This window comes from Coregonus lavaretus (genome assembly GCF_964263955.1).
Source record: "Coregonus lavaretus genome assembly, contig: HAP1_SCAFFOLD_2836, whole genome shotgun sequence".
Lineage (NCBI taxonomy): Eukaryota > Metazoa > Chordata > Actinopteri > Salmoniformes > Salmonidae > Coregonus > Coregonus lavaretus.
Window position 1 is genome coordinate 11181 of NW_028156265.1, and position 18799 is coordinate 29979.

At 40.7% G+C, this 18799-nt stretch overlaps 1 protein-coding gene across 1 annotated transcript; it reads left to right on the top strand.

Annotated features, from left to right (window-relative positions):
* The first annotated feature begins 1166 nt into the window (after positions 1-1166).
* LOC311126544 (mRNA decay activator protein ZFP36L1-like) lies at positions 1167-5561 on the top strand. The gene is made up of 2 exons (XM_084200536.1): positions 1167-1330; positions 2749-5561. The coding sequence occupies exons 1-2, from the start codon at positions 1280-1282 to the stop codon at positions 3859-3861; spliced, it is 1164 nt and encodes a 387-aa protein (XP_084056662.1). The 5' UTR covers positions 1167-1279; the 3' UTR covers positions 3862-5561.
* The last annotated feature ends 13238 nt before the right edge of the window (positions 5562-18799 follow it).

Consider the following 18799-nt stretch of genomic DNA (forward strand, 5'->3'; position numbering starts at 1 on the left):
GCTGTATCTTCATACTGCTGACTGGGTAGGTAACAACACATCTGCTGATCCTCAACATAGGGGCCCCTCAGGGGTGCATGCTCAGTCCCCTCCTGTACTCCCTGCTCACCCATGACTGCATGGCCAAGCATGACTCTAACACCATCATTAAGTTTGCAGACGACACAACAGTGGTAGGCCTGATCACCGACAATGATGAGACAACCTATAGGGAGGAGGTCAGAGACCTGGCCATGTGGATAACAACCTCTCCCTCAACGTGATCAAGACAAAGGAGATGATTGTGGACTACAGGAAAAGGAGGACCAAGCACGCCCCCATTCTCATCGACAGGGCTGTAGTGGAGCAGGTTGAGAGCTTCAAGTTCCTTGGTGTCCACATTACCAACAAACTATCATGGTCCAAACACACCAAGACAGTCGTGAAGAGGGCACAACAAAGCCTATTCCCCCTCAGGAGACTGAACCAGGCAGTGTCAGAGGAAGGCCCTAAAAATTGCCAAAGACTCCAGCCACTCTAGTCATAGATAATACTCTCTGTTTATTATCTATGCATAGTCACTTTACCTCTACCCAAATGTACATATTATCTCAATTACTTCGACTAACCTGTGCCCCCACACATTGACTCTGTACCGGTACCCCCTGAATATAGCCTCGCTACTGTTATTTTACTGCTGCTCTTCAATTATTTGTTATTTTTCAATTTTTCTTCTTTTATTTTATTTTTACCTATCTATTTTTGACTTAACACTTATTTTTCTTAAAACTGCATTGTTGGTTAAGGGCTTGTAAGTAAACATTTAACTGTAAGGTCTACACCTGTTGTATTCGGCGCATGTGACACATTTATTTTATTTGAACAAGATGAGAGGGGAAAGCATAAAGCATTACAGTTTGTTTTGAAAACTTGGAGAAAAGTATTCTTTGTGTTTCAAAGTCAATGCAACATGTTAATGTGCGCTGAGAGGATGCTTGCAACTGGTGCAAGTGTGTCCGCCCCCCCCCCAAAGGTTGGTGCAAGTGTGTCCGCCCCCCCCCCAAAGGTTGGTGCAAGTGTGTCCGCCCCCCCCCCCCCCCCCCCCCCAAAGGTTGGCTCTAAGAAACGCCCCGTCACTACAAGCTCCTCCTGCACACGATTATAAAGCAAATGCACGGAGCTGGTGTTCTATTAGATAGGGCAAAAAAAGTTGACAAAACAGAACTCACCATCCTGTGTAACTTAAATTTAAAAACATACATTTTTACTACTTTTGGATTTTATTTTCTACGCAGCCAAGATGACCACGGCAGTGGTTTCGCCATTCGACTTCAGCGAAGTAATGAACAAGGTAACTTTAGCTACAAAAAGTTCTCTAGTCGCCTTTCTCTAGCCTAGCCAACGTATGGAGGCACGTCAGTGCTGGAATTCGAAATTTCAGTAGGCTAGTTTTGTGTTTAATTTGAAATGTTTACGCTATTGTTCTGATGCATATTTATAAAAGGGATCCAGTAACATTTAGATAAGATCGCTATAACGAGAAACTGTAACTAGTTTGCTAATTTAACTTGCAAACTAACTTTACCGGAGAGTGAGTTCCATGATGTGCGTTCGGGCCCAGCGCAGTGCTAGCCTCTGATGTATAATGTCTCGTGTTGTTGTGATTTTTACTTTGTTGACTGTCGTTCGTTTCCTTGTTTGATTGATAATATCCCGTCATAAAAGAATGAGTCAGACAGGATTAAATGGACTGATATAATGGGAATCTTGCTGGTCTGCTACTTTTGCTCTAGTAAATTCAATGGCAACAGTTGACCTAACGATCGAAACTTATTTTATAATGTGCAGTTGGATCAATTAGATCTTTTCGCTGACCAACACTTAATTCAAATCCAAGTAAGATGCTAGAATTGGAGCGTAATTTACATGAACCAGATTTATATTTGCCATGATGTTGCATTCATTCAATCAAGTTTCAATAAGGCTCGTGCCTGAAACAAAATTTTGAAACGTATAGCCTAATGATTCTGATTGACTTCAGATGAGCAGTGATTTGATTGAAACGTGTAGACTACTGGTGGCACGTCGAATATAGGATTATTATTTTTTACCTTGCAGTATGTATATATCCTGTATGAAATGCATTGATTGTTGTACTGTATTTATTTTTAACTTCTGAACTTTCCGTTTTAAAGTTAAATTGATATTATTGGTTATTGTACATAAAAGGGTCCACGTAAAGTTAGCTATATATGAACCTTGTGTGAGGCAAAACATGCCTTCTTCTTCCATCAATCACCTAGCCGTGAATATCTAGGCCTGATGTGAAAGTGTTCTTTGAAGATAACTTCCTTACTAGCCTAGTATGCCTTCCCTTTTGAGTGTCTTCACACTACGTTTTTATTTCACTTATTCGTTTCAAATTAAAAAAGATGCAGCAGCTCCTTTGCAACCAGGACCAGATCGCTCTCACGCGCTCCTTCTTTTGCGCCATTTACTTTGCAGGCACACATTCCTCAGTAGGGCAACTTGCCAAACCAGCTGTTGTTCTGTTCTATAGGTCTGCATCAGCCTGAGGATTTAATGCGAAACGAACATCAATGGTCATTCAGGGATTTCTTTATAAATGTTTTCCCTCCCTTTATGAAATGTAAAGCCTTTGACAATAGCAGCACTCTTTCTTGTGATCTTTCCATTATTTTTTTGTAAATAAATAGTTGGTTTTGTATTGACTTTAGATCTAATATTTCATATTTTGTCTCTTTCCAGAACAACAAGATGCTGAACTACAACAACAACATACTGAGCTCCCCCCATCATGCGATGTCCACCAACATGTCCATGTCCACCGGAGCCCTGCTGGACAGGAAGGCTGTGGGGACCCCCTCGCTGGGCAGAGGGGTGTCGGTGTACCACTCCGTCACCCTTCCCAGCTCCAAGTTCCACCAGAACCAGTTCCTCAACAGCCTGAAGATATCAGACCCCTCCTCCTGCTCCATCACCTCAGGGTTAATCAGTGGCAGCAACAAGGAGAACCGCATGAGAGACCGCTCCTTCTCTGAGACGGGCGAGAGGCTCCTACAGAAGTGCCTGGGGCCAGCTAGTCCTACCAGCCTGGGATGCCAGAGCCAGCAGCAGAGCCAGGTCAACTCCAGCCGCTACAAGACGGAGCTGTGCCGTCCGTTCGAGGAGAACGGAGCCTGCAAGTACGGCGACAAGTGTCAGTTCGCCCATGGCATCCATGAGCTGCGTTCTCTCAGCCGCCACCCTAAATACAAAACCGAGCTGTGTCGCACCTTCCACACCATCGGATTCTGCCCCTATGGTCCCCGCTGTCACTTCATCCACAATGCAGAGGAGCGCCGTGGACCCCCTCCCGGATCCTCCTCCCCCTCCTCCTTCTCCCTGCTCTCCTCCTCCAATAAGCTGGAGCGTCCCCGTCTGCAGCACAGTTACAGCTTCGCAGGGTTCCCCAGCTCCGGGGGTCTGAGAGGAGAGGACAGCCCCACCTCTGTCACCCCTACACCCATGTTCTCCCCAGACGAGATGCCTGAGTGGTCAAGCTGCAACCCCTTCACATACTCCAGCCAGGAGCTGGCCGACCTGTTCGGCCCCAGCCTGGGATCCAGCGGCCCCACGGGGACCGAACCCAACACCCCTGCACCACTGTCTCCGACCAACACCCCCTACTTCTTCCGGCCCATGTCAGATTCCCCCACTCAAATGTTTGAGTCTCCGTCCAGCCCTCCGCAGGACTCTCTGTCAGACCAGGAGGGGTATCAGAGCAGCTCAGGGGGCAGTCTCAGCGGGTCAGAGTCCCCCAGCCTGGACGCCAACAGACGCCTCCCCATCTTCAGCCGCCTCTCTGTCTCTGACGACTAGACTGCACCTATTTAATGTATGTTATCCGACGCCTCCCAGAAAGAGAAAATGAATGGAAAATGGCACTCCCTTCTACCACGTTCCCCTGCCCCCTTTCCTCCACAAAACAATATCAATATAGTTCCTAATTTGAATTATATATATGAATACAGTGACTTATTAAGGGAACTTGTTTTCAAATCACCCCAGAAATCTCTTCCCTGCTGTTGTTTACTCCCCTTCCCTCATAGAATCTACCCTGTCTTCTGTCATAGTGCCAAAACAGGAGAGGAAATGAATGAACAATGAGAATGATGGTGCGAGAAGGTGTTGTTTTGCCAGGTGTCACCTGTCTTTCTGTTCTTGAACACTTAGCAGTGCTAGTGGGCCTTTGGCACAGGGAGTGTATCATCGCACCACACACCCCACTCTTCCACCACCATCCTCTGACGTTACCACTTCTCAAGTGCACTTCCCCGGTCTACGCTGAGCTAGCTGGAGGGTGCTCCTTAACACACCCTGTCCTCAGATCAACCACAGCTGTTTTTACTGTAGACTTTGAGCAAAAAAAATACATAAACTGAAATGATATGAATAGTTTAAGTTTTAAAACAAAGTGCCTGGGGCAGTTGGTTTGTGCATAGCATGTGTGAGAGTTGATTGGATGGATGGCCTACTGTCTGAGTGTTTTTGATTCTTTCAACGTTGTCACATCATAGTTCTTCTCAAGCATTCTTTGTTGACTCTCATTTTATGTAATAGCGGAGCAGGACAGGGTCTGCATGCAGGAAGTGACTTTGACAGACACAGGAAGCTAGTTTTCTTTTGTTCCCTCTGTTTTCTCCTGTTGCTGGTCACTGGCAGTTGTGTTTCTGGGAAGGAAGGACGAGGTTTGTCTTTAATGTCTAACTGGTTATTAAACCTTGAAGACTATTTGGTTTCTGTCCCTCCTCTCTAGTCCGCCTCCCTCCATGCTGTTCTGCAGGCAGCGGGGAATTCCAGCATTCCCATGGTGCAGTTCTTCTACTTCCTGCAACTTGAGATGGGATCTCTAAGCTATATTATTGTTCCTCTTCCCCTATAGAATCTGGCTCTGAGGAGCAGCTGTTATGACATCTCCCCTATAGAATCTGGCTCTGAGGAGCAGCTGTTATGACATCTCCCCTATAGAATCTGGCTCTGAGGAGCAGCTGTTATGACATCTCCCCTATAGAATCTGGCTCTGAGGAGCAGCTGTTATGACATCTCCCCTATAGAATCTGGCTCTGAGGAGCAGCTGTTATGACATCTCCCCTATAGAATCTGGCTCTGAGGAGCAGCTGTTATGACATCTCCCCTATAGAATCTGGCTCTGAGGAGCAGCTGTTATGACATCTCCCCTATAGAATCTGGCTCTGAGGAGCAGCTGTTATGACATCTCCCCTATAGAATCTGGCTCTGAGGAGCAGCTGTTATGACATCTCCCTGCTTCTTTCTATTGTTTTTGATTTATCATTTTTTATTGTTATTATAGTTATTGTTTGTTTTAAAACTTTCCAAGCATTGGTGCTTGTCACTGCTTATTTAACTTATCGAAACATATTTATTGGTGATCATATGCATTTTTAGTTTTTTTGTTAATTTTGTATTTATCTGGATAATGAACAATAGAATATATTTTCTTTTTATGTTAAATTATGATCTTCGGTATTAATCTAAAGATTGTGAAGACGTTTTGTGAATTTCCTTTTTTTCACAGTTTAATATATTGTACTACAATGACTGCAACAATATTTGCAACTACACTTTGTCAAAATAAAACTTAATTTAAAGCAAAACAAAATACAGGACAAAAGTTTAGCGTTTTGATTATTTATTTGTAGACTTTTAAAAAATCTGTTCTCCCCATTATTGGACTGCAATTCTAGCAAAATAATAACTGTTGTATTATCATCCCAGAACTGTCCTATCCTCCTTCACGCTTTAGAATGTTTTCTCTGACAGTAACAGTACTTTACTGTTACTACCTTGTTCACTCAATTCAGCTGTTGTATTCCTTTTGATCTGCTTGGTTCCGTATGGAGACCAAACAGGATTCTCTTTCATAATTATCTTGTATCTAAAACCAAGAGGTGCAACACATGATGAGGATCACCATGTTCACTCTCACATCCTGATTAAGTGTAGGAAGTGTTGGGTTTAAAAGAAGGTTATGTCTGAATGTTATGTAATACAGTCAACCAAGGATTTAGAGGAAAAATACTGTTTATATTACAAGCAATAGCGGTGACCAAATGGGTTGAGGAGACATCTGTGTTTTTGATTGGATGTTTGATTCACTTGCATGGTCCCCAACTGTTATAAAGTGCCTACTTTTGAATCCATTCCAGGTAGCTAACTAAGGACTTTTATATTAAATGATGGAAGATGGTGAAATTATGTTTGAATTCCTTGTGCCATGTTTCCTTAAAGTTTTGAGCAAGGTTAAACAGGATTATTGACACAAAGTAAAACTGTTGAATGTATTTTTCCAGCCATGGGTTTTCACTACAGTCATTTCTGAGTTTATATTAAAAGCTGATTTATCTTTTTGTAACTATTGATTGCAGTTAAAGCCAATAAACCCTGTATTTTTGAAACAATTGTCATGTATTCATTCATCCACCCATTAGTGAACTGGCTAGAAGATTTCTTGAGGTGTGATTGTCTTCTCTGTCAGGCTTAGTCAAGCATGACATTTAACAGAGCTCTTACACAATGTTTACCTTGCTGCACCAATAGACTTCGATGCAATGTCAAACTTTGTTGTTGAAGGGAAAACTACAACTTATGAAAGAGATTCCTGTTGCAGCACGTCCCATAACAAAATGTCACACAGACAGCTTATCTTTTGGTGACAGATGTGGACACTGATTTAACTCAACCTTACCAAGCACATTTGACATTTTAATACATGCTGAATACCAATAAATGGGTGAAAACGGTATCGTTTATTGATTAAATTAATTAAACATTACATGGCATAGGAAGAGATCCATGGGTACCCTATGTGGGGTGGAGGGAGTTTCAATAAGCCAGCTGATGATTGGTGGACAGGAGAGAGAGCAGATTGGTGGACAGGCGAGGGGAGCAGCCTGATTATTGGTGGACTAGACAGACCTGTTAGGGGATGACCCAGGGTGATCAAACTCTGAATGAGCTGGTTTGATTACACAGACTGATACCATGCTCTGTTTACCTGCAAATGTTGACCAGGTCAATAAGGTTATGAGAGGCTGATATGGAGGGCCAGTCAGTCTGTGAGAAGAAACATAGTCAGAGATGGGTGTAGTGACTATGGTTAGGGTCATGTTCAGTAGGGCACAAAAATGTTATGAAATCCAAAATGAAAATGAGCAGTTCTTATTGGACTACAGATAGTTGGCCTATCTACCTGCTTGATTCATCCCGCGTAAAAACATTTTCTCCTGTTTCATCACTACTGGACTACTTTATTTGATCTGATATACACCAGGCAGACATTTACCTCTGCCCTCAGTTTTGTATCGGATGACAGAAGTCCAGAGAAAATCTGGAACTAACTTACCATGCCGAGTGCTGCCCCCAGTCAGTTGGGCCATACGCCACTTCATGTTTCCTCAGTTCAGATTGTTGCTTCTGATGGATTATCTTGTTCCTGTTTGTTGCCCTGAACAGGCCAAGGGAGGCCAGGGGAAAGGGAACTCCTGTTGTGGGCCTGGTACACTTTAGGCCCAGGCCTCTACCCGGCCTACCTCTCCCTCCTCCAAACCATGACAGGTAGACAGATGAGACTGTAGCCTTTACCTCAGTGTTGTAAAGCAACCTGGCCTCAGAGCATTTCATATTATTCTGTGTGTTAATCCGAGACACTCCATTTATTTAGTATGATATGTTATGTTTCATAAAGTATGTATTAATTTGTGGATGTCCATCATCCATTTCGTATGATATGTTGCGGATTACAATGCATATGATATTACACATTTGCAAAACGTACAATATGTTATGAATTTGCAAAACATATGTTGTATTAAGAATTCCAATTTGTTGTAGCTAACGTTAGCTAGGTGGCTAACATTAGCTAGACTAGGGGTTAGGGTTAAGGTTAGGAGTTAGGTTAAATGGGGAAGGGGTAGCTAACATGCTAAATAGTTGCAAAGTAGCTAAAAAGTAGTATGCCGTTGCAAATTGCTAATTAGCTCAAATGCTATAGTTTTCCATGATGAGATTCGAACACGCAACCTTTGGGTTGTTAGACATTCGTGTTATACCAAATGTAACATATCATACTAATTTGAGTGTCCCGGATTTACATTTACTATGTTAGGTCTAGTCTATGAGACCAGGCTGTGTAAAGAGCTTAGCCCCAAGGAAATGTACAGGTAACTGCTCAAATAAAGGAAACACCCAAATAAAGTGTCTTAATAGGGCGTTGGGCCACCACGAGCCGCCAGAACAGCTTCAATGCACCTTGGCATAGATTCAACAAGTGTCTAACTCCATTGGAGGGATGCGACACCATTCTTCCATGATAAATTCCATCATCTGGTGTTTTGTTGATTGTGGTGGAAAACGCTGTCTCATGCGCCACTCCAAAATCTCCCATAAGTGTTCAATTGGATTGAGATCTTGTGATTTAGACACACACACACACACCCTATGCTCCTTTGAGACCCCTCTTTCAAAGTCACTGAAATTTCTTCTTCAAGCCATAGCAGCCAAAATAATAGGCAACGGAGCATTTTTATAAACATGATGGGATGTTTTAATTGCTTAATTCACTCAGGAACCACACCTGTGTGGAAGCACCTGCTTTCAATATACAGTACTTTGTATACCTCATTTACTCAAGTATTTACTTTATTTTGGCAGTTAACCATAAGAATCCTCAAGAACAGAACAGCAGTTTGAAAAATAAAATTAACGCTCTTAACTTCTCCAAAGAACAAAGTAGTAGAAAACTCTGGGATTATACATGCTCATGACATGTCTTACAATCACAGGAGGCTGGTGTGGACGGCTCATAATAATGGCTGGAATGGGGTGACTGGAATGGTATCAAAACCATGGAAACCATGTGTTTGATGTGTTTGACACCATTACATTCATTCCTTTCCAGCCATTACTATGAGCTCGTCCTCCCCAATTAAAGTCCCACCAGCCGCCCGTACTTACAATACATTCTAACTGCATCATAATGCATTATACCTGCAGGCTTTTGTGACCGAAAACTCTTTCTCTCTCTCCATCTCCCTCTATTCAAGCCGACCCAGGTGAGAACAGCTTGTGCACATACGCGCACATCAGGTGGTGGTTGTTCATACGCACGCATGCACACGCGCACAAAACCTCAAAGGATGAAGTTGAGGGGGCGCTTAGCTCAGTGGTGCAAGACCCTTTGAAACATGGTGACAGAAAGACGCCTTCCATAATGGCAACACCTCTGCACATGACTTTCCATTATACTGACATGATGGAAATTAATATGTAGTGTAGAAAAGTATTTATGTTACAGCAGAATCTGTGTCTGGAAAACCAACCCTTACGTTTCTGCATCTTACGCACCGGAACCTAAGCTTGCGAGTCTTCCAGATGTTTGGACGAGTTTACAGTAGCCCAGTGCTTCTCAATTATTTTCTGTTACGCCCCCCCTAGGAAGAAGTAAACATTTCGCGCCCCCCAACTGTAAATAGGATCATTTGTCTATAAAATTGTTATAAGTACACCTCTGCATAACATTGTATCCCTATTAACATTAAAGAAAAATAAAAAAGAAATAAATATAGATAAACTTACAACAAATAATAACTTTATTAACATAGTTTTTTAGTCTGTAACAGAAAAATAAAATAAAATATAATAAATAAATAATAATAAATTCAAATTGATCAGCAACATTAACTCAGGAGCACAATATATGAAACACTTTGACCTATAAAACAGAAATGAATAAAACAATTTGTGCTGATTTTTTTTTATCAAAATGAGGAAGTCAGGATTAATGGCTACAATGAGCACGTTTTGCAGTGCACAGCTTTTCGAAGCGGGGTTTGAAGCATGATACTGCAACTCTCAGCTCCTGCTCAATGTTTAGCTGGGACCTGTACTTGGTCTTCAGTGCAGCAACAGCAGAGAAGCCAGTCTCACAAAGATAAGATGTTGCAAAAGGAAGAAGAATGCCCATGGCCCTCTGCCCTAAGAGTGGATACTGCCTCTCTACACTCAGCCAGAATTCACTCAGTGTCTGTGATGTGAACCTCAGTCTCAATGTGGAGTCAGATGTCATATCAATGAACTGGTCCTCCTCTGCAGAGCTGAAACCAGTTGGAGCTGGTGCATTGAAAGGATCTCTCACCCAGTCATATTGGGAACTGTTTTCAGGGAAGTACTTTTTAAAGAATCCCATCAGTGATGAAATATGCTCCTTAATATATGGAATCACTGAGGTTGCATCATAGTCAGTAGTGTCAACAAATTCATGCAGGTTCTCGAATGAATCAGTATTTCCTTCATCAAGTCGCCTGCCCCACATTGCAAATGTAGTATATGAAGAATTATGACTTTGCTAATGTTTTCAAGTGGAACCTGAGAGGATGTTTATTTAGTGTCAGAGGGAATTGTTTTAGGGTGACGCCCCATAGAAGACAGGGGATTGGACAGTAGAGGGAGCCACCCATATTTTGGGAATATTATAAGTACTGGGTTTAAACAAAGAAGAGCGGAGCGGACATTGTAATTTGGAAAACACTGCTCTCCGGGTGATCATGACATCTGTAAACTTATGCTGAAATCTTGTGACATGAATAAAACTTATGATCAAAGTTCAGTATAAGCGGACTCCTTTGTTTAACAGCAATAATTAGCAACATTGACTCGACACTACAAAATGGCGTCACGAACAGGATCGGTCTGCGTCTCTCCTTTGTTCCATTCATGGGCGCCGAGCTGACTCTCGTTCCAAAGTCATGGCCAGATAAGGGTGAGTTTCCTCACCACTTTGGGCATTTGTTAGTTCGAAGGCTATTTGAGTGTGCGCTGGGGAGATGTACCGTGTAAAGTACTTGTGTGTGCTGGTGTGGCTGTTATTGCTGTGGACTAGGGGTCTGTCATAACTATTCTAAATTTGTTTGCACTGATAAACAGCGCAAATAGGGGGGAGTGTCTATAGAGATATTTTGCTTGAATAGGAATTCAAGAACAATCGATTGAAGGGAATAAGGCCAAGGTATATGTATACAAATTAGGACATTGCGAATCTGGAAAGACCTCTAAACAAGGCGATCTTTAGGATGGGCCGAAAATCCTGTAACATGTTAGATGTAATGGGTGAGTCCTGGGGACTGGAGGCTGTGGTATATACATTCTATTGCAAGTTACCGCTCAGCTGGTGTTTGACGAAGCATTTGTTTGATTTGACCGCTCATTGAATATCCATAGAACTCGCGGCAGCATAAAGTTAGGGACAAAGGAAAAGGAATTTTACGGCGCAATGTAGGTTACATGCTACATGCTACATGCTACATGCTACATGCTACATGCTAACATGTGACCTTGGAGGGCCATTGAGATGGAATAAAGCCTCTTAAATTATGTTTGTGTGTGTAGAATTTAAGTTCTATGCTTTGTGAGCTCTGTTAAATGTTGTTTGGCTATGAGGAGAAAACGGAGTTACAGCGGGACTGTTAACTTTCTGTTTGGCTTGGAGAGAGAGCTGCTTGAGGGCTCCGTCCACGCTGAAATCGTATTGGTGAATGAACTGCGCATGCGTGTGATTTTATGACTTTAGAGTTACGTAGGGAGAATATGCCTCTGCTATACACTGTGCAAGGGGGAGACACAGACGCAGACAAAAGACAGAGATTTAGAGTCTAATGGTGTATTCTGGTTGTTACATCGGCTGTTTGACGATGAAACTGTTTTCTTGAGACATATTGAATTGATAAATGAGAGAGATATGTTGACGGATTAAAAATAAAAATAATAAAATAAATAAATAAAATAAAAATGTTAGTGAGCTATTTATGCGATTCCTGAGTTAATTCTTAACGCAAATGTGACTGGAGGAATATTGAATGGTGGAAGTAACTCAGTGACTGCATAAACTATTAAATGCTTGTCTGTCCTTTGTTCTTCTGTCATATGAGAGACGAGAAGGAGGAGAGAGAGAGACAGGAAGGGCTGACGTGTACATCATGTGACAGGGTGTGACGCGACAGAGGATCGAGTCAAAAATCAGGCCAGTACTGTTTTGTTTACAAACCTTACCTTCCCATACAGAATATTTTGTGTGCCTTGCATATTTCATGTTATGACAATTTGGCAGGGACTTGGCAACAGACTGATCAATTGATGTAATTGCATATGGGAGTTTTTGTGCATGAGTTGGGTTGATTAGAGTTCTGTTGGAAATCGAGTACTGACATTATTCTGTAAAATTAAGATAATTGGGTGCTTATTAAATCATTGGTTTATGAGTACTGTAGTGTTGCTGGATTATAGGTGTTTTCTTTTTGGATTGCTCTGAAGTTGTCTACTTTCCTGTACTTTTCCTGATTGAAGGTGGTAAGATAGCCACTAATTGATAAATTAGTAAAATAGGAAATATAAATAAAAAATTATTTTTGATTATTCATAAATTTATTGATTAATTGTTTAATTGGGGGTGAAAAAATATTAATAAATTTTTTGAATATTCATATTTTTATTGATTAATTTTTATTATTTAGAAAAAACATTTTTTTAGTTTATATTAAAAATTAAAGGGAGGACACTATAAGCTATATATTCTAAAATAATAAAATAATTCACAATAAAGGAATATAAAAGAGTTGTTACAATGGGGAAAAAGGACATAAGGACTATGAAGGTAATTACACCTGTTGATATAGTACAAAATAGTAATCCTCTAGTTAATGGTATTGCAAAGTTATCCGGCAAATGGAACAAACGTTGGCCTGACATTGAACAACCATGGCCAGTGGAAGGGACTCTTAACCCTGATGTAATCAACATAATGAAAGTGCTTCTGTCAATTCATAAAGCAGATCAAAAGAAAGGGAAAAAAAGGGAACAATGTAAAGAAAAGAGACAAAGAGAGCTGGGTGTTCTTAAGCTGTTTGAGAATGAAGGACAAAAACTGATAAAAGATGCCAGAGAAAAACTACTGGCAGAAGTCAGTACACCTTTCTCACATACGGATTCAGCAAAAATACCCCCACCTTATGAGAAAGAAGTAGAGCTTAAGGACGTCTATCCTCAGCTTCCGGTGATCATTCAGGAGGGTGATTATTGCATCAGAGATGAAGAGGAACGAATAATAGAGAGAGGACAAGCAGAAACGACCATAAAAATGAATCCAAAACTCCAGAAGTAAGAAAAAACCGAGATGTCTGGAAACTAAGAGAAGAATGAGGTTCGGAAAGATGAAGACAAAGATGAAGACTTGGAGATTAAAGGTGCTTCATATTCAAGAGGATTTTATCCAACAATTATTAGCAAAGAAGAAATAGAAAGAGATATAGACCGATGCGTATCATGCCTGGATAAAGCGAATAGTTTAGAAGAAGTAACACAACTGGAGGAACAACTCAAGAAGCTGAAGATACAGAAGAAGAAACTGCTGAGAAAAGGATCCCAAGAATTGGAGGAGAAGAATACATTGAGGCCAAGGAAAGAGAGAAAAGTAAGAAGATGATGGAAGATTATATTTCGAGAACAGAACTTAGAATATAACCTTTTGAAGAATACTGATATGTCAACAACAAGAAAGAGCAGGACCAAGAAACTCTCAGAAAACTCAATCAAATACAGCTGGGGGAGAAGAAGAAGGAGAAGAGAAGCTTTGGTTATGAAGAATCAGAGTGAATCAAATCAACAATCACTGCTACAGCTTCAACTGAACAAGGTCAAATGCAATTGTACCAGCCACAACAAGTGGTATAAGTTGTTCAATATCCATAGATAGTTTCTGGAAAGAGGGAATTTCAGAGGAAGATAAAGGAGCAAGTGAAGATTTGGAGGACAGGTGAAACCTTAAAGGAGCAAGGATTCTAGAGTGCCTAGAAGATCCGAAGGGGGGTGTCAGCTGATAGCACCGATTAGGGAGAAGAAAAAATATCCAACAATTGAAGTGAAAATAAAAAGGACTAGGAGAACTGATAGTGGAAAAGCTTTTATCTGTGTTGAGCCTAAAGGGGTTACACATCTCACTATGTAAAATTAACTAATTAGGATAGGGATTTGAGGGAGTAAAACAGTTGATTACTCTTAAGGAACCAATTGAGCTCGGCTATAAAAATCAAAGAGAAATTAAAATGCCCATACTGGTATCAGAACATATACCTATTGCATTGTTGGGAAGAGATGCATTGTGTAAATTGAACTGTACAATAAGATGTACACTAGACGGCTGTCTGGTAGAAGATTTTAAAAGAGTAGGGTTTTTGGGAATCATATTTGCTTGAAAAGATAATGTCCTCCTTCCTATGACAATCTATTAGACTGCCTATTAGACAATCTGTCTGAAAAATAAAGTTAAAAGGGGTGACTGTTATTCTTGGTTACATTCCTACACCAAGAGATTTCAAACTAGGCTAAAAGATGTTCAATCGTTTGCCAAGTCTGTGTGTAAAGAAGTCAGAAGCAGGTGGGGATTACCCAATCACATATTCTAAAAATTGGTGGTAAAGGGATTTTGTGAATAAATCAGTGGAATGGGTTTTTAAAAGTTAGGAGAAAAGTTAGATTAAAAAAGTTAGGAAAACTAGGGTTGAAGGAACTCTAGGACAGTAAGCTAAGTTTCAATGTTAGTTAGTAGTAAGAGAGAGAGAACTAGTGGTGATAGATGGAAATACAAGTAAAGAGTTCAAAGCTTTAGGGAGAATGGATGAAGTAACAACAAGGACATTAACACTTCAGCATATTAAAACAACAGTGAGAAGCAATTCAACTCTTTCAACATTGATAGTTATTGAAGCCATCAATATATCGCATTTGATTACAAGGGAGCCAATAGCTCCAGCACCAATTTTAGAGGAATTTCATAGTCTGGGAAGCCTACCATTGGAGGATAAGTCTAAGAGAGAAGTGGGGATTTTTCCAGGGTATGGTGTAAAATTTGGGAAGATAACATAGATAATATTACCTATACTTTGCAGGGTTTTGCAAATGAAACGATAAGAGGGTTTAACCTTCTGTCGAATACTCAAAGAAGTCACAGACTGACGCTGTTAAAACATGATATGGCTCTTGACTATATTCTAGCAAAACAAGGTGGCTTATGTTTGGCTATGACTTTGACGGGGGATGATTGTTATACTTTGATTCCAGATAGTTCAGATAATATCACTAGTGTTATAGATGCATTGAAGAATATAAGGGATGCATTTGGTAGATCTGAAGGAGCTGGATGGTCAGCGAAGTCTTGGTTGCAAGATCAGTTAGGCCCAGTGGGAGCAGTGATGGTTCAGATTTTAGTAGCAGTTTTGATAGCACTGTGTGTGATGTTTTTCTTTTGTAATTTGTTACTGACCTTTGCGAAAGCTATGATATTGAGATGGGTTGGAGTAGTGATGCCTGGAGACAACACTCAGATGCCGTTGTTGACTGTTCCTGATCTGGATGAAGATGGACAAGTGGGACTGGATGGAGTATTGATGGATAAATATCCTTTTTGATTATTTGATTATTTTTCAAATGTTTTTCAATATTAGTGTGATTTTAGTATTTTGTTATGAATCAAAGGGGGGAAATAGAATAATGTGATTCATATATCATTTATATATCATTTTTATATTCTTAGTTGATATTGATGTTTTAATTTGAAAGTGTTGTTTTGCAAAAGATACTGTTTGGTCTTTTCTTTTCTTCCAGAAGCATATGAGGGAATATGTAGAGATTGAAATACTCAAACAAGGACAATATGAAAGGAGAATATGAAGGGAAAGGAGGAGATGGAACAAGGAAGGTGTGGAAATGTTCCGATTCCATCATCAACGATGCATTGGAAGTCGACACTGCTGAGGAGATGAAGTGTAGTGGACTATATTCCAGTGTCTGCAATGAAATATAGACATATTTGCATGTGTAATACATAATTTGTGTCATATTCTTTCTGTATTAATTTTTGTAGAATGATATTTGATGTTATTGGATACATGTGGGGATCTTAGATGTTTTTGTTTATTTCGTGAATGCTTAGGGACATGAAGTCTAGGCAGGGATAGAGATAATCCACCGTAGGGTCCGATGGGTCGACCAGCCTGAGAGTGGACATTTTGGATAGTATTTTGTTTGCTGGGGCTTTCATGTGTATTTAATTGCATCATAGTTTCAAACGCATTGATAAAGATTTATGAATTGATCTGGAGTACTTAGGTGGTTGCCTGGGGCAGAGGGGCCGTGAGAGAATTTTACTGTCTTGATTGATGGATGGATATTTGGAAAGAAGGCTGCCAGACAAGTTTTTCGCTCTCACACTCCATAAAGATTTGTTCATATTTCATAGAAAGGTATTTACACTCCAGAGAAAAATGTTTTTGGTTTATTGTTAAAGATACTCAATAAGATAAATTGTTACTTGTCATAATCCTATTCTGTTTGTTTTCGAGACTTTTAGTTAGTCTCGAAGGGGGGAATGTAGTATATGAAGAATTATGACTTTGCTAATGTTTTCAAGTGGAACCTGAGAGGATGTTTATTTAGTGTCAGAGGGAATTGTTTTAGGGTGACGCCCCATAGAAGACAGGGGATTGGACAGTAGAGGGAGCCACCCATATTTTGGGAATATTATAAGTACTGGGTTTAAACAAAGAAGAGCGGAGCGGACATTGTAATTTGGAAAACACTGCTCTCCGGGTGATCATGACATCTGTAAACTTATGCTGAAATCTTGTGACATGAATAAAACTTATGATCAAAGTTCAGTATAAGCGGACTCCTTTGTTTAACAGCAATAATTAGCAACATTGACTCGACACTACACAAGCTTTCGAGTGAAAGAGCTGATCTTGTCTGTGACCTGAGGGAGGTGTTTATCTTTCCCTTGAAGCTGTAGATTTAGTTCATTTAGCTTTCCAAATATGTCACTCAGGTAGGCCTGATTTGCCAGGAAGTTCTCATCACTACATTTTTCTGCGAGGTCATACTTGTGCTCCTGCTCCGAAAACATTCTTATCTACTCTCTGAGCTCAAATACTCGGGACAAGACTTTTCCTCGTGACAGCCACCTTACTTCACTGTGAAACAGCACAGCTTGATGTTCAGCTCCCATCTCCTCACAGATAGCAGAGAAGACTCTTGTTTTTAGTGGTCCGGTCTTTATAAAATTGACTACACCTACAATGTCAGTCATAACCTCACTTAATTCAGAGGAAAGGTGTCTTGATGCCAGTGCTTCTCTGTGTATAACACAGTGTGTCCACTCAGCATTAGGTGAGGCCTTCTTGATGAGTGCCCGAATAACTTTTCTCATCCCTGCCATGGTCTGTGCACCATCACTGCAAACACCAAGTAGATCCTCACACAGGGAGTTTGTCATGTCAAAACATACATAAGCGATAAAAAAACAGTCTTTGTTGCTGTCAGTTGCTTCATCGAACTGTAAGGCAAAACGTTTGTCTTTGAGTTTATCTACCAGCTGTTCTTTAAGATCGTTAGCAATGTCATTTATACGTCTGGCGACAGTGTCATTGGACAGAGGGATAGTTTTTATTTTTGCAGCACTTGCGTCATCCAGCATGACAGAGACCATGTCTAATGCTGCAGGCAGTATCAGCTCCTCTGCTATGGAGTGTTTTTTTTACACTGAGCAATTTGGTACGCCACCTTATATGATGCTAACAGTGCTCGCTGGTTTACTGAAGTAGCATTCACAAAGCGGGACGATTGTTGGCAAAATTCGGCAGTTTTCGCTGAAAAAACTCAAGCGGCTTATCAGCGTGATTGGGGTGTAATGTCTTTAAGTGACGCCTTAATTTATTTGGCTTCATGCTGTCCGCTGCCAACATTTTTAGACACAGTAAACATACCGGTCTTTCCTCGTCTCCCACGTAGTCACAGTGAAGCCAAGCGCTACATACGCTTCGTCATATTTCCTCGTCTTAGCTTTCGGGAGACTTACGTTTGTCTCATTATCTCCGTCTCTCTCCGCCTTTCTTTTCATCCCTGTTAAATATTTTTCCATGGTGTCTCTTAAGGGTTTGTTATCTGCACTTCATATCTCCTGCTCTGTGCTGTGTGCTCTTGTTCGGTGCAAAAAAAACCTACTCCCTGCGACAAAAAAAAGCATGTTCCCCGGGGTCACACGCGCCCCCCCTGGCATCGCTCGCTCACACGAGCCCCCCCCCCCCCCCTATTTGAGAAGGACTGCAGTAGCCTAACCTAAAAGCGTAAAAATTGCTAGGCTGATAGCAGGCTTAAGTTGTGCAACAGCCAGCCCTGCTACAGGTATGCCTTTTTTATTTATTTTATTTCCCCTTTATTTAACCAGGTAAACCAGTTGAGAACAAGTTCTCATTTACAACTGCGACCTGGCCAAGATAAAGCAAAGCAGTGCGATAAAAAACAACAACACAGAGTTACATATGGGGTAAACAAAACATAGAGTCAAAAATACAACAGAAAATATATACACTGCTCAAAAAAATTAAGGGAACACTAAAATAACACATCCTAGATCTGAATGAATGAAATAATCTTATTAAATACTTTTTTCTTTACATAGTTGAATGTGCTGACAACAAAATCACACAAAAATTATCAATGGAAATCAAATTTATCAACCCATGGAGGTCTGGATTTGGAGTCACACTCAAAATTAAAATGGAAAACCACACTACAGGCTGATCCAACTTTGATGTAATGTCCTTAAAACAAGTCAAAATGAGGCTCAGTAGTGTGTGTGGTCTCCACGTGCCTGTATGACCTCTCTACAACGCCTGGGCATGCTCCTGATGATGTG